Consider the following 26,482-nt stretch of genomic DNA (forward strand, 5'->3'; position numbering starts at 1 on the left):
CAGCCATAACCAGCGTTTTACATGCAGCAGTCCAGCGTTTTCAGCAGGGTGTTTCAGCCAGCAAGAGGGTAGTAGAGCAGCCTATCGGCAGCGACAAAACAGCCAGCAGTAGCGTTTTTGGTGCCACAACGGTTGGCGTTTTTGCACAGCAAACTAGTGTTTTCAGCAGCCTACAGTCAGCATTGTTGCAGTAGAAATTCAGCTAGCAGTTGTAGATTCAAAGCACCGAGTTTTCAGCCTTAGCACCGTCCTCGTTGTCACCATCATCGACCTCGACATAGTCCAGTAAATTTGCATCAGCATCTTGTACCAAATTGTGCAATCAATAGTAGACCACTCTCGCCATCGAGAGTGGGGCCCTTGGAGGAGGATTTTACGTCGTCTCTGGTGTCGTATTCTCTTATCTCTCTATCTCTTAGTCTCAGCACCGTCACTCAGAGTGTCCATTCACTTTGTTTGTGTCCATTGCACTCTCTCATTAAAGAACGGAAGGCTTTCCCTTCCCTAACTAAAAGGAACCTAGAGCACAGTTCGGAGCACTCATCTTGAGCAAAGTTCAAAATGCATTCCGTTGCACCTTACATTGGTATCAGAGCTTTGGCAATGTTCTGTATCCAAGTCGAGATTCTACCCGACACAGCAGAGATTCATTTCAAACAGTTCACAATTCACAATTGATTCGACATGGGCCAGCGGAGTTCTATGGCTAGAGATATTAGCCCAAAGACTAATACAAGGGAGTGGGAGGGTTCACTCTCAGACTCTGCGTCCAGATGCTCTGAAGAGTTTGAGCCCTGCCGACTTAAGTTTACAAGGGGTTCTAAAAGCAGAGTCCCAGAAGCTGCCATAAAATAAAGCAACTCATCTCACAAGCCTTGCTTGGTAATTAAAGCAACTCAAAAAGCTTTGCGTAAGATTTTTGAGCCAGCCCTGCGTAGAAGAAAGCTGTCCGTACAGCTGCCGCAAATTACGCCGTGAAATGTGCCGCATTTTCCGGGGGTCCCGTAGGGCAGTGCCACGTCAGCCCAACAACGTGAAATCCGAGAGACTGCCACATCAGCAGATAGCGGGATTTCCGGGACTCTCCTATTGCATCGGTTCTGCTGCCCCACTCTAGGTTGTGTCGAGTCATGCCACGTCACTAGTTTGTGACAGTACTTGCTCTGGCAACAGAGCAAGGGGGCCCTTGAGGGTTGGGACCCGACTTCCTTGTGTCGTCTCTTTTCTCTCTCTTTCTTTCAGTTCAAATCAGTCTTTCAAGTGAAGGAAAGTGTCCATTGTGTTTGTGCGGAGTACTAGATGTGAGCTAAATTCTTAAACACTTCCACTGCACCAGACATTGGTATCAAAGCTCTGTGTGCGTTGCACCTGACATTAGTATTAGAGTTGTGTGTGCTTTGCACCTGACATTGGTATCAAAGCTCTGTGCACGCTTCGGCCTCGCGAACCCAAGGGAAGAACCTAAAGAAGAACCCAAGAACCAACGAACCACCAAGAACCCAAAGAACCTCTCCTAGTTTTTTTTCCTGAAAGAATCTTTGAGTCCTGCTGACCATGGACTTAACAAATCCCATCTTCATTGCCATGTCTTTGAAGGAAGATCGACATCAGATACACAACCCCCCAGATCTTGAGTACAAGGATCTACTTGCCTCGTATGCGGATATGTAAGGAGTTGGAGACAGGATCCCTAGCCTCTTCTGCATTAGCACTTGCATGTAGCATGCAACCATTTCTGTCGACAAGAAACCCTTGAAAATACCTTCGAGCACCCTTACCTTTCAGCTTCACCCGCAATGTTTTCAGGACAAGACTATTCGAGGGGTAGTACTTGCTCGTAAGGCAGAGTCAACACAAAGGCTGGTATTCTGTGACAGTAGTAAGGCTACCTAGCAACTTGTATGGTAGATGTTTACATTGCACCAGATTTACATCCATAGTATCCACTTGTTTGGAGGAAGCTTCATTGGTTATGCATCCACATGCATCAGAAGCAATCAACATTAAAAGTATAGATAGAAGTTCGGCAGTTGTACCTCACCTTTAACAGGGGGTATGTCACGTGTGCACTTTACTTGCGCTACATGGACATTTCGCCATAGTCTAGCATGGTCCAATAGCTTGTGAGTCAGGACTGAGCCTTTGTGAGCCTCTAGCAAGACGTGCATGTCCAGGTCGGTCATAGTTGCATTACTCTCTTGCAGAGGACAACATTTCATCATGCAGGCATTTTACCGCATAAACCACCATTATAGGTCCTTTATTAAATGGAATCGTCAAGTCTTTTTATAACTGCTCAACCCATCCTCTAGTAGATATAGAACGAAGGCCAAGGCGCTCAGTAGAAGGCAGTAGAAGCAGAGCCACAAGGAGGCAGCCACCCAACAGTCAGGCAACACCTCAGGAGCTCTAGCGTTTTCTCTAGGATCAGCCTAGCGTTTTCAGCCACATAAGTTCAACGTTTTTCCCTAGTAGCCATTTGGCGTTTCCAACCCAGCATCGCCATCATTTCAAATCAGATCAGCATTTTCAGATTCAGATCAGATCAATGTTTCTAGATTCAGATCAGATCAGCATTTCCAGATTCAGATCATTAACCTCATTGTCGTCGACATAGTCCCATCAGTAGTCAGTACACAGCATCAATAGCATCAGTATCCATTAGCATCGATATCTCAGCATTTAGCATCATTGTACCAGCATTGTGCAAGAATAAAGAAAGTACTTGCTCTGGCAACAGAGCTAGGGGGCCATTGAGGGTTGGGACCCAACATCCCTGTGTCATCTCTTTTCTCTCTCGTCTCTCTCTTTCTTTCAGTTCAGTTCAATCTTTCAAGTAAAGTAAAGTGTCCCTTGTGTATGTGCGGGATACTAGATCCGAGCTAAATCCATAAACACTTCCGCTGAACCTGACATTGTGTCTCTCCTCTTCATTGTGTTCAGTTGAGTTTCTCTCTCTCAAGTGAAGTAAAGGAACCTTGTGTATGTGCGGAGTACTAGATCCGAGCTAAATCCTTAAACACTTCCGGTGCACCTGACACCAAGAACACGAATGGCAAATTTTTGTAACTGAAGTCCATCTTGCACCTATGGACTTTATCAAAGCCAAGGTGGTTCAAGACAATTTCAAACCCATTGCCCCTCTCCTTGTCACTTTGTTGCTTCTTGCCTTAAAAATTTGGGCCAACCTCGTGGACTACTACTTGTGAGGGAGAGTAGTAGACATTCCACTTGGAAACACAATAGGAGTTGATTTCTTAGCAGTCAAACTCATCCGTCTCACAAGCTTCTCAAGCTTCTCAATCATCCGATCCATGGCTTTAGAAACTTTGCCTATGCATGGTTGCATGCCATCAATGACCCGAAGTAGGTGGACAATGGGATTCACCATAGAATCAAGTGTCTTCCCTTCTCTTGCTATTCAGCATTGTTGGCCCGGGCTCTAGATTCTTTGTCAGCCGCTCTAAAAGACTGGCATGTGGCTGTACTCATCGCTAAATCCACCATTTTGACAGCCATTTGGACTGAACTGCTGCATACTCTTCGCAGTCAGCAGGATACTTCAACCAACTCCTTCAAGGCAGCGGAGCAATATAGATGCGTCTTTCTCCACACATGGACGAGATCGCCAATTCTTTCGGTTAGAGTTGTGCCCACATCACATGCAGTGACATAAAAACAAGTTTCGCAATGCTGAATCCCCGAAACGTGCGAAACATTTTGGCCAAACGGCCAAAATGCAAAACTTGTTTCAAGTCACAGGTTTTGCAGCTGCGAAATCCTTGAAACGTGAAACTTGTTGAAACAATTGAGACTTTGAGGTTTAAACCTTTGTAACAAGAGCTTGCATTCCACTAGTTTTGGGCATTGTTTAGTGACATTTTGTCTCTCACATTGTAAGCATGTGTTTGTACTTATACTTGCTTATACATGCATGCACAAACCTAATATGTGTGTGCTTATGGATATAGATGTAAGTGCAATGTGTACATACGCACATACATATGCGCGCGTGCACACACACAAAGGTATATGTGTATAAATAAATATAAATATTAATAAATATGTACATATTATTAAGAAACCCATTTTGCTTTTTCTTGCCCTAAAACGAAAAGTTTCAAAACCTCGAAACCTTGAAACAGACAAAACCACGAAACGTTTTATGTCACACTAACGTCGATTCACATTGCATTATGCACCTCTTCAGTGGTTCATTTTACATTCATCGTACAGACCACCTTGACGTTTACATAGCTACAAATTGTTACCCATCTTGGTACTCCCTCTGGGTGATAAGCCATTGAGCATCTGTAGACGTCTCTCTTGTCGCAGAAGAGAGCCCCTTTTCTCGCCCAAAAAGAGGAGGTTGTTGAGGCAATGTGCCATGCAAAATGATATACCTAGATGAATCCAGGATAAGCCCAGATTCACCCTGAAAAGAAGAGTGCAAGGTATAGACCCATGGTAGTCACCCACAAAACAAAATAAGGTGATCTGTGGGTACATGCTCTCAATGATAGCCCGAGCGGCCCTATTTGATGCCTCTCTATCCACAACCATGCCCACTATATTCTCGAGCCCAATGATCTCAAGGGTCGTCACCCATTCGGCTGCCGCAAGCACGTTGGCAACCTCTCCACTGTCAGCTCTGTCACAAACGGGAGGGAGCGTACACGAGCACTTAAAAATCTGAAAATTAAATAACTTTGCAAATGTGAGAGAAAGAAGAAGATCGACACAGTATTGGGGACCAAAAGATGGGTTGGTCTCCCCCCCCCCCCCCCCCCCCCCCCCCCCGTCAAGAGTATTCTTTATTCAGGGAGAGTCGTATACAAGCACAAGAACGCGAGGAAACCCCTCCGTTCTGTAATCTTAGACCCGAAGGTCGTTCTTTCCCGTAAAGGACTTAGGCACGAGGCCGTATTTTCCCGTAAGGCACGTAGGCGCGAAGCCGTACTTCCCGTGACGGACTTCCCGTAAGAGGGAGATTCTTGCAAAACAAGCCACACAAAGCAACAACTCGCAATGCGTATCGACAAATTATACCTGTCGCTCCTTGCTCGAAAAAGCGACCTCCGTACTCTGTCGTCACTGAACACTTGCTGAATTTCCTCCGCAATGACTGCTCAAAATTCTCAGCGCTAACTCCTCTTGCTGCACCTGGCGTGTGGAAAACTGGAACGCTAACTGCCCTTTTATAGGACCTTGCACCCGGTGGGAATAGGAGCCGAAAAGCAAAAGCTTGGCGCCCCTAGAGAGAGGAGAGAGAGAGATCGCTGAATTCAGCCGTCCATACAGCCTTGCGTAGGTTTTTTTTTGTAGAGTTTTTTTAACGTAGGATTTTTGAGGAGCATTGCTTTATTTTATTATAAGAGGGCTGGTCACTTAAAAGTGACCGGCCACTTTATAAAATAAAGTGTGAACTTGTTTAAACTTTAAAAACTCACTCAGTTAGTGAAAACAATGCTACACGAACACATTCCAGGCGTCCCTGGGTGCAGAACACGGCACAGATGCAATGCAGACATAGATTCCTCGCGGGAAAGCGTCTACCCTCCCGCGAATGTTCCTGCTTTTCGTAAAAAGCTTCTTTGAACCCATCTTTATTCTTGTGCTTGCGTTCTTACGCGTATTTTCTTACTCAGTTCGGATTTCCTCCTCAGCCTACGGAATGTTCTCTTTCTGATGCACCCGTCACCCATCATGTGACGCATCAGGGGCAATCGTAACCCGGCTCTTTCCACCGAACTTACGGAAACTCCTTCGCGATGTTTACCGTCACCCATCAAATGACACATCAGAGTTGTCCGTTCTTGATGGCATTTCCTGTAGCTACAATCTTTTAACAGTTCTTAGTGTACACAATAAAATATCCTAGAAAAAGAAATTAATCATTAAAAATAAGAAAATAGTCCAATTAGCAACATCCCTCTGGCTTCTAAACAGTTGACCTCAATTGTAGTGCTTGGACATATACCTCCAGTATCTCGGGATAAGCTGCTAATTCCTCCTGCGTCATCCACTGAGCATCTAGATTCGAGTAGTTCTTAAACATAACCAAATACTTCCGTGTTATTTTTCCGGACTTGAGGGGCCGCTCCTGATGACTTACTATCTGCTCCGGTTGGAGTATTTCTTCTGTTTCCTCAACCTCAGGAGGTTCCTCAGCACTGGGCTGACTCGGAGGCGGTCCCACATATGGCCGGAGTAAACTAACATGGAAAGCATTATGGATCCTCCAATTAGGCGGTAGCTCTAATCGGAATGTGACATCATTCACTTGCTTAGTGATCTTAAACGGCCCATAATAACGGATAGAAAGTTTTACCACCTTCCCCTTATGAGACGCTTGTTTCTTAAGTCTTGCCTTCTCAAACTTGAGTAAGACTAACTGTCCGACTGTTAAGTCTAGATTCCTCCTGTGCTTGTCTGCAGCTTTCTTATGCTTTTCCTGAGAGCGTAGAATAGCTCTCCTAACTTGCCCGTAGGCTGTGTCCAAATCTCGGACAAATTCATCTGCTGCAAAGATCTTATCCTTAGTTAAAAGGATCGGTGGAAGCAAAGGCTTACCATAGAGAATCTCAAAAGGTGCTTTCCCCGTCGATGAGTGTATGGTATTGTTGTACGCATACTCGACAAGAGGCAAATATTTCTCCCAGTCAGATTGCCGGTCTGACACATAAGCTTTTAACATATCCAATACTGTGGAATTGGCTCTCACTTTGCCCGTCCGTTTGAGGATGGTAGGCAGAGGAAAAATTCAACTTCGTATCAAGATTATCCATCAAGGCACGCCAAAAATTTCCTGTCATGCAAGGATCTTGATCACTCACAATAGACTTTGGCATTCCATGGTGCTTGAAGATCTGTGCCAAAAAGACCCTAGCCATATGATCTGCTTTGATCGTTTTCTTAACTGGTATAAAGTGTGCTTGCTTGCTAAACCTGTCCACAATGGTCCAGATCGCGTCATTTCCAGTCTGAGTTCTAGGGAGGTCCATGATGAGGTCCATGGCAATACTTTCCCAAGGTTCATTAGGCACAAGCAATGGTTGTAGCGACCCAAGGCATCTTATGCCGATGATACTTCACTTTTTGGCAAACCAAGCGTTCCTTGACATACTTATCAATGTCTGCTTTAAGGATAGGCCAAAAGAAATATCTTTCCATTGCTAAGGTCGTAGGGAGAATACCCCGATGACCCGCATAAGGCGAAGCGTGTGCTTCATCCATGATCTTCTTTCTTAATGGTTCCGCCACACATATGGCCTGATGGTGGTAGAGATAACCGTCCCGAATGGAATAGGGAAACTCATTCTCTCCACGATGTAGCTTTCCCCAAACGGTGGAGAAGTCTGGATCATTCGGATACAATTCCGGTAGTGCTTCTAATTCTTGGTGATACACCGAAGTGATAGCGTTCACCCTTGGCCGCCCCCAAGAACGAAGCAGACTCACAGCGAATCGGTCCTCCAGTCTCCTGCTCAAACCAACTCGACGCAACTCTGTAAAGATCCATCTGGTCGAAGGTTGCCAAGGGCCTCCTGACTGAGGCACCCTGGCACGAAGCCTCTGCAAGAAGAACTCCTTCCAGGGCTCCTCGCCTGGAAGAAGTCCTCTGACGATGAACTTCCCAAGAAGGGCTCTGCTCTGCTGTGCTGGATCAATGATCCCAAGCTCTCCCTGAGAACAAGGAAGTGTGATGACCGACCAAGCCACCTTGGCTCGGGCAATCTGAGTGTCGCGACCTGACCAAAGGAAGTTCCTTATCAGCCTCTGTACCTGGCTGATGCAAGAACTCGAGAAGATCCAGCAAGAAGTGATGTACCACATAGTCGCCAACAACACCTGGTTGGCAACTACTACTCTACCAGCCAGCGAAAGTCGGGCTGAGCTCCAATGTAACAGCTTTCTCCTGATGGACAGGAGAAGAGGAGCAATCTGCTGCTCGGGGGACAAATCCAAACCAACCTGACAACCCAGGTACCGAACTGCAGTCCCTGGAGGAATCCACCTGAAACCCTCTCCTGGCATCCAATCTGGCACAGGAGCACTACCAACCGAGAAAGCCACTGTCTTTCTCCAGTTGATCAGTGCGCCCGATGCACAGCAGAAGGTCTCCAAAGCCTGCCCACATCTGTGTAAATTGGCCTCCTGGCCCTCTACGTACAAGGCTGAGTCGTCGGCAAACTCAGTGTCCAGAAGCTCATCTCCCCGTAGAGGGAGTGCTAAGCCCCTCAAACCAACCTGCTGTGACACCAAAAATCTGCTCATCGCCTCCGCATAGAACAGAAAGAGAAAGGGGGCAAGAGGACAACCCTGTCTGACCGATCGTGTGAGCATGAAGCGCTCACCTCTACCTCCTGCCAAAAGCACCTGACTGTGAGCCTGTCTGTACAAAGCTGACACCCCTCTGATCCAAGCCTCTGAGAAGCCCATCCTGCGTAGCGTGCCCTCTAGAAAGTCCCAGTCGACTCTGTCGTATACCTTCTCAAAATCGAGAAGAAGAATCACAAGGTCCTCCCCACGGAGCCGTGCAAGGGCAGAAGCCTCCCAAAAAGTGAAGATGTTGTCAAGGATACTGCGTTCCTTGACAAAACCTGTCTGAGTCCCATGTATAAGGCTCTCCAAAAGTGGCTGAATCCTCAAACTCAGAGCCTTGGCAAGAATTTTGTAGGCTGAGTTGAGAATGGTGATGGGGCGCCACTGTCGAATCTCATCCAAGGAGCCACCCTCCTTTGGAATGAGGTAAATCAGGCCCTCACTCATGCTATCCGGCATCACTCCTGTGTGCAGAATGTACTGAAAGGCACTACAAAGATCTGGGCCAAGCAGGTCCCAGTACTCCAAGAAGAAGCTGGGAGTCAGCCCATCCTCACCTGGACAGCTACCACGAGGGAGGGCCCTAAGAGCCGTGTGCAGCTCCTCAAGCTGAAGAGGTAACTCTCAAGCCTCTGCCGCATCTCCTGAGTCACAAGACAGGGCATCTGTGCCCAAACCTGCTCCCTGCATACATCCTGTCTCTCTGACTCGGGCTCAGCCGACAGTAGCTCACGGTAAAAGTCAGTAGTGACTGCACGCATATCCTCATGCTCACAAACAACTGACCCATCGGGTCTCCTCAACTGATTGACCTTGGCATGCGAGTGCCGAGGTCCCACTGTCTCAAAAAAACCACCTGTCACCCTGTCACCCACCTGAGTCCACTGAGATGCCTGTCGATGAAAGGCAAACTCATGGCGCCTCTCCTCTGTGCAAGCAAGCTCCTGTCGAGCCTGCTGTAACTGCTCCTCCAACCATGGACTGTCTGGATGCTGCTCCTGCATCCTCTGTAGTGAAGCAATGCCTCGTCTGAGACGCTGCTCCTCCTCTCTCGCTGCAGCCCGTCGAGCCAGAGACTCCTGGAGAAAGAAGTGGCTTAGCTGAGCTAGGCCTGAGGCCACTCTGTCTGCAGGTGGAGCCTGGCTGTCCATGCCCTCTGTCCATAGAGCCTCGACCCTCTCTTTGAGTGCTGAGTCCAACAAGACCCGCTCTGAGATGCGAAGCATCGTGCTCCCACTCCTCTGCCTATCTGCCACTGTGAGAATCACTGGTGCATGGTCCGAGAAGGATGTCCCTGCCAGGATGCCCACTGATCCCCCCAAGTCACTGAAGTGGTCACTAGTGTAGAAGCGATCTATGCGCGATAGATTCACTCCTCCCACTCTGCGGTCCGATCTAGAGAAGGCAAGACTCTCTGGAGGCCTCACAAAGCCAGAATGCTGCCATGTATCCGAGACCCTCAGCGTCATACAAAACCTCTCCCAAGCTGCTAACTCGGCTCCATGCACAGTAGCATGGCTGCCTCCGATCCTGTCAGAAGGGTCCTCCAACATGTTGAAGTCCCCTCCTACACACCACTGGTCAACCTGTGGCAAAGACTCAACAATCTGTGACCAAAACTCTGCACGAGCACTCGCCACATTGGGCGCATAGATGTTCAGGAAACCCACAAGGCTACCCTGAACCTGCATCGTAATCCACTGAGCCCTGCCTGGTACAATAATCCCTCTGCCCACAATGGCCTACTGCAGTGAGTCCGCAATAGTCATACATACCCCACCCTGGATGCCTCCAGGTCCAAAAGCAGCTGACCAAAAGGTATCATAGCGTCCACGCAAAATTTGACCACATCGCCGAATGCGGCTCTCAGACAAATGGTGCTCCTGAAGCATAAGGAGATCAATCTCTCCTCCCACAAGGCAACGCTGAAGCTCCTGACGCAATCGGCCCCGCTGTCGCTGAAACTGGGGCCCACCTAGTCCCTGCACGTTCCACGAGACGATCCTCATGGGGAGCGAGAGAGAACAGATGCTGCCGCAGCAGCAAGACGAGCTATCTTCGAAGCAGGCTTGGATGGGGAGTAATCCGCATCCGAGCGTCCTCTAGATAGGCGAGACTGCAGTGAGTGCCTGGTCCAAGCCCAAGCAGAGCGAGCCGTGCGTAAAGCAACCTCCTCTGTCCAGGAGTCCTCATGAATGAATACATAGCAAGGCAAACACTGCGTATCAGCAAAAAAGTACACCACAATGTGTCTACATCCTGCTGAGTCTGGGGGTGTCACCGCAAACTTGGCCAGTGGCCACAACGTCTGCAGCAAATCTGTAACGTCAAGTTCTCCCATGTGGTGAGAGAACTCGAGAACCTGTGTATGCAATCATCCCACCACTGAGTCGAGGGACCACTCTGTCTCAGTCCCGCCACAGAGGGGGAAGGAGAAACCAACTGCTGAGTCCAAGGCCTCTGTCCCCCTAGCGGCGAGGAACAAAGCGTGGACTCTGAAGCAGGCTGCCTCGTGGTCTGCTGCGGAGTCGCCAAGAAAACGAGTAAACCCGTAATCGAAGAAATCCCAGTGGCGTCGGAGGTCAATGCTCGTCAAACCACGCGGGATAGCTGCAAGAGAAGATGTCTGAATCTGCAGAGGGGGCCGCATGAAGGGCTGACCCTCTCTCGCTAGGCGACTCGTGGCAAAGGCGCTGCCAAGAGATCTCCTAGCCGCCGGCGAGGGTCCAGTCTCCTGAGCCGACTGAGGTACTGAAGCAGGAGGAGGGGGAGAAGGGGCTGGGGGGGGCGGGGGAGAGGAGAAGCGGGGTGGGGCGGCAGAGACATGGGGGGGGCGAGGTGGGGGGTGAGCGGTAGCAGAGGGCGGGGGAGGGCATGAGGAGGAGGAGGGGAGATCGGAAGGCGGAGCGGCTGGCGAGGGTGAAGTGGAGGTGGAGGCTGGCGAAGGAGGCTCCTCCTGCTCAAGAGGCCCAAAGCGGTTCCCCGTGGGAACCCACTGCTGCTGAGTAGGCACCTGGGGGCCACTCTGAGTGCCAAGCTGACGCTGTGGCCCCTGGCGTCGACGGCCACGGGCCTGCTGCCACCCCTCCTCCGCTGGAGCCCTAGGCTCGGAGGGTGGCGCTGAATCTGTGCTCTGTGTCGCTGGCTGTGGCTGCGGCCCAGCCTTGGCAGGTTGGGGCTGAGGCTGGGGTGCGGGTCGTGGTCTCCTCCGTGGACAGGCCTTCGCTAGGTGGCCCATCTGTCTGTAAATGAAGCACTGGTTCGGGAGACCCGAGTACTCCACACTCTGTCGAAACCAGCCCTCTCTCACCCGAGGCAAAAGGATGACCTTCGGGAGCGTGTGGGTATCTCTGACCAAAACTCGAACTGAAGGGATGCCAGCCGCCTTGGCAGCTACTGATGCTGTCGTACGAGGTGTCTCCAGGACTGTCCCGATGGCGGAGCCAATCCTGGAGAGAAGTGGAAGGTACTCCCTCCGTAAACCCGGAAAGCAGACTGAGATGGGGATGTCTGCCTCCTCTACTAGCACATCCGAAGTCGGGTCAAAACCATGTCGCCACTGTCGAAAGTGGGCGCGTGATGCTCGGATGGCCAGTGGACTCATAGCAATGACCTTGGAAGCCATCTCGGAAGTCTCGAACTCAATCTGGTAGTACCCCCGTCCGAGAATCTGGACATCCAAGATCTTGCCCACCTCTGAGAGAAGGCGGGCCTGGAGAAGGTCTCGCAGCCCTCCTCTGCTAGGTCGAGTGCTGAGAACCTTGCAGATGACCGAAGTCGCCTGCAATCTCTCTACCTCTGCGGCAAGGCTCGCTTGCTCTGTAGGCGAGAGAGCAAGTCGAATGGTAGGCTCAGCGGGGTCGGGCGAGGGGGCTTCATCAGAGTCCCTCTGTGGCGAAGCTGGAGCCTCCATTTGTGTCTGCTACTGTAGGGGAGGGGCGGAGAAACGTAGTCGAAAAACGAAGCTTTTGCAGGACCGAACCCGTCATTGGTACTGGCGAGGCCCGACAAGCAGGATGGCCGTCGTGAGGTAGGATTGGGAGGCGGGGCTGGGGGGCTGAGGCAGAAAACGGGGCGGCAGGCGGGAGTGGGGGAAAGCTGGCGAGCAGGTGGGCAGGGCGGGCATAGGGCTGCGGGCAGGCTGGGCAGCGCGCTGGCGTACGCGCAGTAGGTGCAGGCGGCGAGGGCAGGGGGGGGAGGGGCAGGGGGAGGTTGCGATGGCGAGTGGGTAGCGCAACAGCAGCAGCGAGTCAGTTTTCGATAAGCATGATGTGAGGCATAAACGTTCCGCAATATCCAGGGAGATGAAGTTATCCGTGGATCCTGGATCATAAAGAATCAATACTCACTTGTTGTTCAAAGACCCCCGGCCCTTCAGAAGTTGACGCTTCCCTTTCTCTGTTTCTGTGTTTCCTTGAACATCTGGAACTGAGTTCGAGCTTGGTGGAGCGGGTTCCTTCCTTGCTTTATCTTGCCTCGTAGGGGCGTGTTCTTGCCGTTGCTGTTTTAGCGGGCAATCCAGTTTCATATGTCCTTTCTCGCATAGTAAAAGCATCTTCCTTCCTCTCTGAAGGTTTGAAGTTGAGTAGGAGAGAGATACTTAGTTCGCTTGCCATTGCCCTCTGGCTTCTTAGAATGGTCATAGTCCCTAGATGGAGGACGTTTCCTTCCTTGGCCCCCTTGGTCATCGTAGACCCCTCTTTGTCTCGCACGGTAAGTGCTATGCTCCATTTTTTTGGGCGTCCCAGTTGAGTGCAAATCCTCAGCAATGATTGCTGACTCCATCATCCTCTGAAGAGTGTCATGCGGATACACCTTCATACTCTTTCGAAGCTGCGGTTGGAGACCCGCTTCGAACTTTCGTTTCTTTTACTCGTTTGCAATCTTGATGAAGGGAGTGACCTTCAGAAGAACCGACCAATACTTGTCCACATAGGTCGTTACTCTCTCATGTTCCTTTTGGGCGAGCCAATCCCATTCCTTCCGTATGTCCTGCTCGAAGTCAGGTGGAAGAAACTGTTCATAAAATTCAGATTAGAATCTCTCCCAAGTTCTGGCCTGAGAACCTTCCAGAATCTTGGCTAACCACCAATTACTTGCCGTTTCCTTGAGGTGCATCCCCACATGGCGCAATTTGGATCTCTCTGTGAAGTGCCCATTGGTAAAGGTGACTTCAAACTGTCTGATGAAGGACAGTGCTTTGGAGATATCTCTCCATCCGTTGTAGGTTTCGAACTTGATGTCCTTGTCGCCCGATTTGAAGACTCTCATGCGATGTTGAGACTTGCGACCATGCTTTTTGAATCGAGGCTTATCTTTAGGTTGATGTAGGGTAGTAGTAGTAGTGGCTTCCTTTTTCTGGCGAGACGATTGAGAAGTAGAAGTATAATCAGGAGAGTAAGATGGAGAGGAGATAGAGATGTCCTTGCTCTCGTCTAGCAAAGAGAGCGCTTTTCCCTGGCCTTTCCTTGGAGTAGGCCGTTCATTTCGGTCCGAAGATCCTTTGTGCACCTCGGCACGTTCTTCGTCTCTTCCTTCCTGTGGTCTCACGCCAACAGTGTGGTCTGAATGCCCGACTGCATCGGTTCCATTCGTTCTCTTCATTCCGCCCAAGAGCTTTTGGACATCTGGCAATAGTAAGACTTGTTGCAAATCCGCAAGCTGAGCTCGCACTTGTTGAAGCTCCTCTTCAACGCTTCTCCCTTGGCTTGACATGGTTCTTCCCGTTCTTCCCGGAATCGTCCTTCTTTGCAGAGAAAGAGAGGAGTCCGAGCTCTGATACCACTGTCACAAACGGGAACGTACACGAGCACTTAAAAATCTGAAAATTAAATAACTTTGCAAATGTGAGAGAAAGAAGAAGATCGACACAGTATTGGGGACCAGAAGATGGGCTGGTCCCCCCCCCCGTCAAGAGTATTCTTTATTCAGGGAGAGTCGTATACAAGCACAAGAACCCGAGGAAACCCCTCCGTTCTGTAATCTTAGACCCGAAGGTCGTTCTTTCCCGTAAAGGACTTAGGCACGAGGCCGTACTTTCCCGTAAGGGACGTAGGCGCGAAGCCGTACTTCCCGTAAGAGGGAGATTCTTGCAAAACAAGCCACACAAAGCAACAACTCGCAATGCGTATCGACAAATTATACCTTTCGCTCCTTGCTCGGAAAAGCGACCTCCGTACTCCGTCGTCACTGAACACTTGCTGAATTTCCTCCGCAATGACTGCTCCAAATTCTCAGTGCTAACTCCTCTTGCTGCTCCTGGCGTGTGGAAAACAAGAACGCTAACTGCCCTTTTATAGGCCCTTGCACCCGGCGGGAATAGGAGCCGAAAAGCAGAAGCCTGGCGCCCCTAGAGAGAGGAGAGAGAGAGATCGCTGAATTCAGCCGTCCGTACAGCCTTGCGTAGGCTTTTTTTTGTAGAGTTTTTTTAACGTAGGATTTTGAAGAGCATTGCTTTATTTTATTATAAGAGGGTTGGTCACTTAAAAGTGACCGGCCACTTTATAAAATAAAGTGTGAACTTGTTTAAACTTTAAAAACTCACTCAGATAGTGAAAACAATGCTACACGAACACATTCCAGGCGTCCCCGGGTGCAGAACACGGCACAGATGCAATGCAGACATAGATTCCTCGCGAGAAAGCATCTGCCCTCCTGTGAATGTTCCTGCTTTTCGTAAAAAGCTTCTTTGAACCCATCTTTATTCTTGTGCTTACGTTCTTACGCGTATTTTCTTACTCAGTTCGGATTTCCTCCTCAACCTACGGAATGCCCTCTTTCTGATGCACCCATCACCCATCATGTGACGCATCAGGGGCAATCGTAACCCGGCCCTTTCCACCGAACTTACGGAAACTCCTTCGCGAAACTCCATCGTCACTGAACACTTGCTGAATTTCCTCCGCAATGACTGCTCCAAATTCTCAGTGCTAACTCCTCTTGCTGCTCCTGGCGTGTGGAAAACTGGAACGCTAACTGCCCTTTTATAGGCCCTTGCACCCGGCGGGAATAGGAGCCGAAAAGCAGAAGCCTGGCGCCCCTAGAGAGAGGAGAGAGAGAGATCGCTGAATTCAGCCGTCCGTACAGCCTTGTGTAGGCTTTTTTTTGTAGAGTTTTTTTAACGTAGGATTTTGAAGAGCATTGCTTTATTTTATTATAAGAGGGTTGGTCACTTAAAAGTGACCGGCCACTTTATAAAATAAAGTGTGAACTTGTTTAAACTTTAAAAACTCACTCAGTTAGTGAAAACAATGCTACACGAACACATTCCAGGCGTCCTCGGGTGCAGAACACGGCACATATGCAATGCAAACATAGATTCCTCGCGAGAAAGCATCTGCCCTCCCGCGAATGTTCCTGCTTTTCGTAAAAAGCTTCTTTGAACCCATCTTTATTCTTGTGCTTACGTTCTTATGCGTATTTTCTTACTCAGTTCGGATTTCCTCCTCAACCTACGGAATGCCCTCTTTCTAATGCACCCGTCACCCATCATGTGACGCATCAGGGGCAATCGTAACCCGGCCCTTTCCACCGAACTTACGGAAACTCCTTCGCGATGTTTACCGTCACCCATCAAATGACACATCAGAGTTGTCCGTTCTTGATGGCATTTCCTGTAGCTACAATCTTTTAAGAGTTCTTAGTGTACACAATAAAATATCCTAGAAAAAGAAATTAATCATTAAAAATAAGAAAATAGTCCAATTAGCAACAAGCTGCATCATGAGGCGTCGGTCGCTCTCGCGGTCTCGTCATGGCAGAGGTATCAACGGCAACATGTCGGCATTTCTTCGTCGCCTCGGCGGTCTCACACACCTTGAGCTTCTCAAGAAGTAACACCCTCTTCTCGAGTGTGACCCACATGCAAAACTTCACCTCTTCTTCATGCAAAAAAAATGCGTTCGTGCACTTTGTTGGCACGGGCAGTTCTCTTGTACAAGCAAAGCTTGCAAATCCATGTGCCACCTTGGCCTCGATCGTCGGAACTGACCTCCTTCCACCATGTCCATGTTTGAACGGTGGACCATTTTTTAGAGGTGCTGGCTTGACAAGATGCCATTGATGCGGATAGAGAGTAGATAGAGAGAGTGTATGGCTTAAGCAATGAGCAATAATGGAGTAGATACTAGAGAGGGACCTTAATCCTTGAAGGTTTGAGCAATGAGAGCGGGTCAAGACTAGAGTAGAGAGCAAGCTTGAGGCTTTGAGGCTTGAGCAATGCTCGGGGGGTGCACTTATTAAAAACCATGTATATCACGTGCATTCAAATGTTATTAAAAAACCTGATACTCACATGTTTTGAGGTAAAACAAATACCCTTTTTTCTTGTTAAATTTACAGGGTTTTTCTGATTTTTAATTAGAAAACCCATTCTGTAAGTAAAATAAATTTTATCAATTAAAAGCCCCGTCTTTTTGAACACACATTACACACTAGAATTTTGTTAGGTGCACCCCCCGAGGAGCAATGAGAGAGTAGAGACAGAGATTGATCGAGTAAAGAGGCTTGGCCCTTGAAGCTTTGGGGCAATGCGAGTGTAGACTCTAGTGGATTGAGACTCAAGAGTCAAGAGGGTGCCTGACTGTAGAGAGGGAGCTTTAAGCTTGAGAAGGCCAAGCCCTCCTTTTGTACGCTATGGGGGTCTCTAAAAGCGACCCTAAAATTGTCTCAAAACCATGGTGGGAATAGCCCTAAAAGGGCACTTGAAATGCCCCAAAAATTTGACCCTTTTTTCAAATTCATAGTGACCGCTGGCTGTTAAGGAGAGAGTCAAGCTTCATTGGTAGAAAGTTGAAGCATTCTTCTTCAATTCGTGTACACTCGACATGCAATGGGCAAAAAGATTGTTTAGAGTACGTTTTTCTCCCCGACACTGAATTAATGTGTTTGAATGAGCATCTCTAGAACGTAACATTGAATTTCGAAAATACGTATGTTCACACAATTGTGAGTAATACAGCTTCAGACGAGATGAGAGGATTTCAGACAAGATGAGAGGATTGAGTCGCTCTTTGTCAATTTTGATCTATTATGGGCACTTTCCGAAGAGGAACAATGTCACAGCTGGTTTTTCATTTTTGTGGCCTTTATTCGCATGGAAAGGTTTGTCATAGCTTATAAAGATAGTAACAACTTATTTAAGCACCATTGTCTTCCATTGATCAGGAAGCAAGGCTAGCAACCTTCAATACATCAAGACTAAGAAGCAGAAAATTAGAAATGAAAGCATGCTCTGTGCTAAGGAAAAAGCAGTGGAAGCGCCAGAAAATTGAGCATGAACCTGCTGCAGTTTCAAAACACGCAGCTCAGAGGCTCAAAAAACTCATGCAAACAAAGAAAAGGAAGTCTGCGCATGAACTTCAAAACGATGTGCGACAGTTTCTAAGTACCCTGCCACAGACAGATCTTCTTAAGGGGGTTCTGCACAAAGACAAACCAGCAGCTTCGAACCCCATAATGTCCCGAAAGAGGAGGCCTTCCAAACAAACTGCAAATGTGCAAACGCCAGACGCTGTTGTGACCGTCAAAGGTTCACATAAAACCACTTTGGAGATTTTGAGACCTAATGATTCTGTCAACGAGGAACTAAATCAACCCCAAAAAATCCACTTTAGGGTCCATGTTAAACCTGCAAAAAGGCAGAATAAGCAGAGGACTAGTGTGGATGTACCACAAAGTGTACAGAACAGGGAGAACATAACGAGCGTCACAAATAAAGATGCAACTGACAGCCATAAGCAGACACTTTTCAGCAACAATGGAAAATCGTCCCAAGCAGTAGGGTCTGCCCAGACAGATCTTGTCACAGACAGTAACAACAATGGGACCAACTTGAGAAGGATAGCAAAAGAAGGATTAATGCCAGAGCCATGCCTCCCTTCGCTTCCATCTGTCATGCAGGTTTCTCAAGCTGAGGGACAACTGCCGCCAGTAAACCCTCTTCTACACAGAGAAATTCCTTCAACAAGCTATGCTGTGAGGTTAAGAACTGACAATATCCCGAGATGCTTTACAGACATTGACGATGTGCCCTTGCTCTCGCGTGATCGCCAACATAAAGGGCAGAGGAATTCTGGTGAACCTGCAACTCAAAGTTGGCAATCTCTCATGGCAGAAACCAGACAAGCACACATGAAAGACTCTCGGCAAGCCCAAGCATCCCATCTTCACTCACATGCATTCCCCAGTAGGGGTGCATCACTGCAAAAACGTAGGGAATTTCCTTTCTCATTGTGTGCAGATAAGCTTTCTCAGTTGCCCCGAGATTCTGGAAAAACAAGTTTTCTGACAAAAAGCTCGGAGCATACAACTTCTCGGAGGCCGCCCTTTCAAATTCGACCAGAGCAAGTTGCCAAGTTGGCGCAAATGCTGAGTGCAAGTAACAGGCGTCGTGAATTTGGAGCTAGACAGGACACTTCACGACCACATACTGTCCGGAGCGAAGCAGGTCTCGCACAGCCCTTCTTCCCATTGTGTTGTTTTTACAGTTCTCCAATTACCTAAGCTAAACTGGTGAGCCAATGTCTTTCAGAAATACAAATGTCCATCCAGCCAGAGACAGCAAAAGCAACACGCCAGCTTAATCAAGGTTCCCAGGTTCACGCCCACCAGTTGATAGCTCAGAATGTGGGAGGCTCACAGCTCGAGACATGGCAGGTATTCTTGATTTAGAGTGTTCCGCTGCATCATTGAATAATATGTAATCTTCACTATGGGGACAACTATGCAGGCTCAAAGGGCTCCTCAGAGATTACCGGCCTGGATGCAGGCAGCAATCCATGAGCAAAGGTGCTCTGCTATGTCATCAGTGGATTCACCTATGAATTCTGCCAGTCATTCTACCATTCGCAACACCACACCCTGTGTAACCAGGGAAATCTCCAGACCATCACCTACACTAGATATGATTGGAAATCCTGTTTTGCGTCTCATGGGTAAAACTATGATTTTAATGCCAGAATCCCATCAGAACCAAGCTGACCATACCACTAGCCATTTCAATGGTTCAACAAACTACATCAACTTCTTCCAGTTGCAGGATTCCGAAGAAGCGGGACGAAAGCAGCAGCGGAACGTAGATCAAGTTTATAATTTGGGTACTCAAGAAGGTATGTTGTGGCATATGAGGAAGATGAGACCTTTGAGCTTTTTGTTTATAATTTACCTTTATGAGAGCTCTGGCAATCCAAGTTTCTTTCAGGAATAGCATCCCAAGATTACAGATGTGACAATGGTGTTCAGAGCTGGATAAACTCCTCGACTCCTGAATTACAGGATTTTTTCGTTCAAATACCATCATCAAGTTCCACAGCAATGTTTCCATTGGCTCACCAGCAAACCAGCCCGCATGTTGATGGAAGAAACATCCCAGCGCTTGATGGTGATGCTCAATGGTTGCACGTTACGAGCTCTTCAGTGCCATCAGGTACTCTTCAAAGTATGCCTACAAATTGGCCAAGCCAGAAAGCTAATACAACTTTCTTCCAACCTCAAACGAACCTATTCTGCCAACATGATACAATGGTGCCTGACCCTCCCTTGTATGACAAAGAAATATTTCCATGGAAACAGAAACATTCAAACCCATACGGGACGATGAATCCTGTGCAGAATTTAACTGATTTGACTCCACAGTATCCTCAAACTGTAATCAAACCTCCCTTGCCATGTTGGCTTTCAAATATTAACAGGGCTCATCAGCCTGCAACAGTGATAGTATTGGATGAAGAAGAACCTTTGCGCACGTTTGATACATCAACTCCAGGGGCTTTAGAGGATGAACGGATACTGGGCTCCAGAACAACAAGCCAACAAACTCAGCAGAACTGTTGGGCGCAACCAAGTCCAACGATTTCAGGTGAGACATTCAGCAGCTTACCAAATTTCACGTGTTTGCACAAGCAGAGTTTTTTTGTCATTACTTGCAAGGCAATTGTTGCCAGTGGGAAGAAAAAAAATGTGAATCTCTCTCTTTACCACTCACTGACTGTTTATCTTCTCAGATACTTGCCATTTAAAGTATGAGAAACAAAAGAGTAAAACGTTTATACCCATAATCTACACAGTGGGCAGTCATCTCGGAGGTTCTTGTTGTGCACCCCGAACAATGGGAGCGAGGTTTCAAATGTTTGCCGGAGATATGGAGTACAGAGATGTGGATCAAGGGGGTGCAGCTCTTAACAGGCCCAGAAGAAAAGGGAGCTGCTTGGATGAAGCAGGAAGGAAAACAATGATATCATCTTATACCAGCCAGGGAGGCTCGCCTGCTGACAGGATTAGGGCCGGTGCATCTTCATGTAGCATTGCAGGGGCACCACAACTTGGTCATGCTCTCAAGCACATGCCCTCAGTGGAGGCCACTCGTGCTGCTGCTGAGAGGATGAAAAGCTTGCCAACCAGAGGCGGCCCAACCTCTGTCCGGGAAATCCTAGTTTCTAGAAAACCCTCGAATTCTTTGCAACAAGAAGCATCACCAACACCTGAATCACAGGTTCCCAGAATGGAGTGTAGTGTCAATATGAATCCTGCAGAAGTAGATTGTCAAGACACCGGCCAGTTCATGTCGACACCGACCTTGATTTCCTCTTTCCAAGCAAAACCAGCGCCTAAAGGGGGGCAGGAATGCATGGACAACAGCAGAACTATGAATGCTAGGTCACAAGCACAAGGCTTGAGCTCGTCTCCAATAAGTTTGGCTGTCGATACCAATTTTAACGCGGCAATACCTCCATTGGGGCCGACTCCAGACACAAGCTTGAGAAGACACCATAGTGTGGTAGTGGGATCATCCAGAGCAAAAGCACCAGGCAAAGAGAATACTAATGCTTCTTCAACGTTTAACTTTTCCAGTAATCCTTCAATTTGTGAAGACCTCTCAACAAGAGCCATCATCAACATGCCATCGACTGCAATTCCATTGGCAGATGGTCATACAGATGATGCTGGTATGGTCCAAGAGTGCTCCAGCTCGAGAATGCAAGCATTGAAGATGGCTGGAAAGTTCAAAATAATGAATGGGCGAGTGTCGATAATAAGGAAAGACATGCAAACAAACGTGGAAGATAGAGCCGGAATTGACAGACAATTGGGCAAATTTCACTCACAAGTAAGCACCATGGACGGGCATAACAGCACAGAGGTGGTTGAGAGAGCGCAGGGGCACAATGCAGTACCTGATGAGAGCAGGAACGTCAACTGCAAGTAAAAAGGTCGTCCCTATTGTTGAAACTTTTCATGTTGAGGTGCATCAGGTGATGGGCTAGGAAGTCGAGCGCTGTCAAAGAACAATCGCAGCCGGCCATCGACATAGCAGCAAAAGGGTCCAACTCAAAAGAGGAGTTTGCGGGCCTCATTCTGCAGAAATTCATAGAGCAAAAGCTCGCACATGTAATTAGGGTTTGTCTCCATATATATGTGAAGAAGAAGAAGAAGAAGCAGAAGAGAAGATGTCTGTGTGCAGCAGGGAAACGAGCCGCCCAAAACCATAAACCATTTTTTCTTAGATCGAATGCATGGGATGATCTGTCCAGTGTCCATTACACGCATTCTTAATTCAGTCTGGTTGTAAAATCGAAGGTTTAAATCCTTCAATGTTGGAGGTTGTAAATGGGTGAGAATATGCAAAACAACAATTTGGATGCCCCCTTCACCCAAACCCATATGCAGAGTGCATAGGAATATTGTTTTGGCTACAGCTCTTAATGTTTTCTTTGTTTTTTTAATTATCATTGTAATTATAAAATTTTGTCTATTAGAAATCCGCTTTTTGGCTTTCTTAAGGAAACCCTTAGTGTTGGGTGGGTTAGGGGGACTTTCATAGTTTTCAGTGCATGATAGAGACTTACTTTCATTTCACTTCTTGTCTTTACTTTTTTTGCATTCTATTGTTTTAGAATGTTAAAGTGAAGTTTTATTTTACATAATTTTAATAAATTTTACACACATATATATGTTTTTTTGCCTTGTGGAAGATCATAGGGTTCATTGTGCAAGGTTGTTACAAGACTTGGGCCGTTGGATTCTTTGGTTGGATGAGTGTCACATGTCAAAGGTTTTTGTAAAATAACTTTGTTGTCCTTTTTGTTTCCTTACATCACCTTCTTTGACAGACAAGTGTCCCTAAGGGATTCAAAAGTCTTCTTAATAGAAAGCTAAAACTTTGGAATAGAAAGCTATTCTCCAAGGCAGCATTTACTTTCTCTGCATGTTTGAAAATGACTTTAGAGATCAAAACATTAAACAAAATAGTCATAGGAGTTTGATCTTATGATGCAGTCTTCGAGAAAGTTCTTTTTGTTTAAACGTTAAGTTTCCTCTTTATACAAATACAAAATGGAAATACTAATAAAATATTTGAACTATTTTTTAGTATATTTTATCGGGTTTTTTTTCCTTTGTCATCTTTTGCAACCGGTTAATCTTGATTTTCAATCGACTTAAGTTTAAGTTCAGACACATCTTTCTCAAACGTTGAGATATTGATAAACGGTTTTCTCATTTAAGGATTTCAAAAAAAAAATCACTTCACTAAATTGTTTAATTATTTTCTATGCTTAATTGAAAGCATTAAAATATTCTTTTGTTTTGATTTTAGTGTCTTTTCATTTTACTTTTTTTGTTTTATTTTGTTTCAAAATACTAATGTGCAATGTGCACCATTTACTTTATTATTGGGGCTCTTTTATAATATATAAGCCATTTACAAGTAGCGAGTACCGATTAGAACATAAAAAAATGGTTTGATTGAGACTTACTTTAAAGGTTATTTAAATTTTGTTTGTTTTCTCTCACATAGCCTTATGTAGACCATAATAAACTTTCACATTGTTTTTTGGGAACTCCATAAGGCCATTGTAAAAGGGTTATATTTTGGGTGCAATTGTGAACCATTGGTTAAAAAGCTTGTTGATTAGTGATACATAGCAATAAACTATTTTTTTTGGCTTTCTAAAAGAAGCCTTAGAGATGTGTTGCGGTAGGATACTTTCAATCTTTTCAGTGATAATTGAAACTTATCTTAAATGTTATTTTGGTTTTAAAGTATTAAATGGATATTTTTATTTCATTTTAATTCTAGTAAGTTCTATACTACATATATACGCATATACACATGCATATATATTAATTAGTTTTATATATATTAATGAGCAAACCATGATAAAGAGAAGGAAAACTAGTGCAATGATGTCAAAACTTAGCTTCAAAACCCTACAAATTTCAAAAAAATTACTAGTATATTTGGTTTGCTTCTTTGCGAGGAGAACACTCGATCCTTTAATAAAAGAGATATTGTTGAATAGTGCTTCACCTTATATAATTCTACTTCAACTCAACCTAAAGATTTGATTACTTTCTTATTGTTTTAGAAAGCCATCGTGATCTTTTCACTACTTCTACAAACAATTGTAAGGATTTTTACTAATTTATTACTATGACAATGAGTGATGGTTGGATCAAAAATACCTCTGAAATTGTAAAAATTTAATTTGTTTAAGACGAGGTTGGTAACCTGTCATAATAATCAATATCTAATTCTCCTAAATGATTTTCTCATGTTAAACTGATCATTTAATATGGGGAAGTGCCAGGGAGAAAAAGCTAGAATATTGGTTAAGCTAGCAGACCGGCCACAGTAGGGATTCAAAGGAGGGAAAATAGGGATCCAAAGGGGGGGCCATCTGTAAAAGAGCCATGTGTAACAATGGGCTAAAAAGACCCTAAGGTTCAGTCCATTAAGACTTCCAAAATGCTAAGGTTCCAAAATTCAAAGGTTGTGTCCAAAGGTCAACCATGGGGGGAATTGGATGCTTGGTGTGTGTTCCAAAAGTCTTTACAAATCCCTACATAGGAGGGGGCGAGCCTTGCTTGTAGGGGATGAGAGAGAAAGTCACACACACACACATACACAAGATCCCTTTACACAAAGGGAATGAGGGAAACATGTCAGCTCCCTAGCTCAGATGCCCACAAGGTGTATCCAATTCCTATTGGATGGCCTTAGAGGTGGACCAATGAGAATTAGGCTAGAGTAAATCTAGTTTAATTAATTTATAAACACATTAATAAAAGAACCAATGAGAATTAAGTTCTCTAGAAGACTATTGGACAGTCTCCCAAGGGGTCCAATGAGCATTCAGTAGTCCAATGGCTTGCTTGATTCCTATTGGCCAGGAGGCAAAGGGGTCCAATGAGAGTTTAGTTGAATTATTAAATTACCTAAAGCTCTCACAAAAGGGGAAAGGGGGACACATGTCAGAAGGCTATCACTTATACTGCTTAATTACCATTGGCTAGGCCTGGGGAGGTCCAATGAGAGTAGAGCAGGAGCAAATAGTAAGAGGGGTCGACCAAGAGAGAGAGGGGGCTGATTTTTGCAAGGCATTATCACACACACACTCACACAATCTCATGTGTGAAGTAAAGAAGACTCTCTCTCCTTCTCAAGCTTTAATGGAAAGCTTATCACCTACTCCAAGCTTGTGAGAAGGGAGGCCTACACCAACAACTCTTGGCTTTGTGATGCAAATCCAACCAAGAGTCAAGCTTCAATGCATGCTCATCTCCTCTACCATGCTAATTACGAAGCTAAGCTATGCTAATATGAGTGATTATGTGAAGAGATGTACATCTTTCTCGTAAGAATACTCCTTCTTCCTCTCAATCTACTCTCATACCCCGCTAGCTCTCACCATCTTTGAAGGTGTGTGAGGTCTTGGGTCTGAGACCGGAGATTATTGATGTTGTGTTTGCTAAGTGTTTTGCTTAGTGCATGAAGCTTTCATCTTCATAGCACTAGCTAGTCTTGAAGAAACACAAAGAATTGTATTGTACAATGTCTCTCTTGATGGGAGAAACCATAATACAAAGCCTTTTGGAGGGGGGACCGCCTCCATGAAAATCCGATCCTCAACTGTTGTCAATAGCTTAATTTCTTTTTCTTTTGAAAGTATTGTTCATGCTATCTAACTAGGTGTTATGATTTTTGTTGCTCTCTTCACCCAAGCACTCTTGTAATTCTCATTAGGAATCTATTCTAATGAAATGCACACTATGTTCATGCTAATTTCCACTACACACAAGTTTTTAGGCCATTAAAAATTACATAACCTATCAAGACATAGAAATGTCCTTTCAGGGTTTTGGAAAATAATCCAATATTCTTGGTAGGCTTGTCATTTCATTTTTTAGACATAGACAAAGGACTAGAGTACAAAAATGTCACGTTTTTCTCCTTTTGTTTACTTCTTATTCATGTTTCTAAAGTGATGCTCATAATTGGCATTAATGATAATGTTTCTTGGTACAATTTACTACATTACTACATTTGAACATGAGCTTAGCTACACATATTGAAATCTTGCATTTTTTGGCTTTTTAAAAGAAACCCTTAGTGTTGTGTTGTGTTGGGTTAGGGAGACTTTCATTGTTTTTAGTGCATGATGGAGACTTACCTTTCATTTCACATCTTACATGTCTTTACTTTGTTTACATTCTATTGTTTTAAAATGCTAAAGTGAAGCTTCACCTTGCATAATTTTAGTAAATTTTAAATACACACACGTATATGTTTTGTTTTTGCATTCCATTGTTTTAGAATGCTAAAGTGAAGCTTCACCTTGGATAATTGTAATAAATTGTATACACACACACACACACACATATATTAATTAGTCCTTTTTATTTCACCTTTCATTTCACAACTTCACATGGCTTTACATTTTTGCATTTTATAGCTTGATTTCAGTCAGTGTTAACGTTCGAGAAAATCTCTTTTATTAAGCGGCTATTGATCGAGTTTTCTCCTTACAAAGAAGAAAACCGAAAATACTAGCAGAAATTTTGAGATTTGTAAAATTTTTGGACGACTTTCTCACATATTTTATCCGTTTTTCTCTCGTTTATCATGGTTTGCAGCTAGCTAGTCTCGATTTTCAATTGGCTCAAGACTAAGCTGAGGCAATCCTTTCCCAAACACTGATACCAGTTTAATTCAACCCAACAATTTTATCACTTTCTTATTGTTTTTGAAAGTCGTCATGACCCTTTCACTTATTTTCATAAAAAATGGTTTGTATCCCTCAAAGGATCTATGACTCACCTTGATTCTACGGTGTCTCAAAAGGTGAGATTCTCTCGGAGATCCAGAAATTGCAAAAAG

General features: G+C 45.8%; 1 protein-coding gene across 5 annotated transcripts in view; it reads left to right on the forward strand.

Moving 5' to 3' along the window:
* The window catches only part of LOC147460355 (uncharacterized), a 57,915-nt gene extending 35,899 nt beyond the window's left edge, over positions 1-22,016 (forward strand). For 4 of the 5 annotated variants that reach the window (XM_086511442.1, XM_086511440.1, XM_086511441.1 and 1 more), the window contains 5 exons: positions 17,491-18,772; positions 18,857-18,981; positions 19,055-19,433; positions 19,526-20,182; positions 20,328-22,016. In XM_086511442.1, coding sequence (XP_086367568.1) covers positions 17,491-18,772; positions 18,857-18,981; positions 19,055-19,433; positions 19,526-20,182; positions 20,328-21,529 — 3,645 coding nt within the window. In that variant the 3' untranslated portion in view covers positions 21,530-22,016. The remainder of the gene's footprint in view (positions 1-17,490; positions 18,773-18,856; positions 18,982-19,054; positions 19,434-19,525; positions 20,183-20,327) is intronic. The other variant, XM_086511443.1, reaches the window with a different exon arrangement.
* The last annotated feature ends 4,466 nt before the right edge of the window (positions 22,017-26,482 follow it).

This window comes from Adiantum capillus-veneris, chromosome 4, assembly GCF_014529385.1.
Source record: "Adiantum capillus-veneris isolate H3 chromosome 4, ASM1452938v2, whole genome shotgun sequence".
Lineage (NCBI taxonomy): Eukaryota > Viridiplantae > Streptophyta > Polypodiopsida > Polypodiales > Pteridaceae > Adiantum > Adiantum capillus-veneris.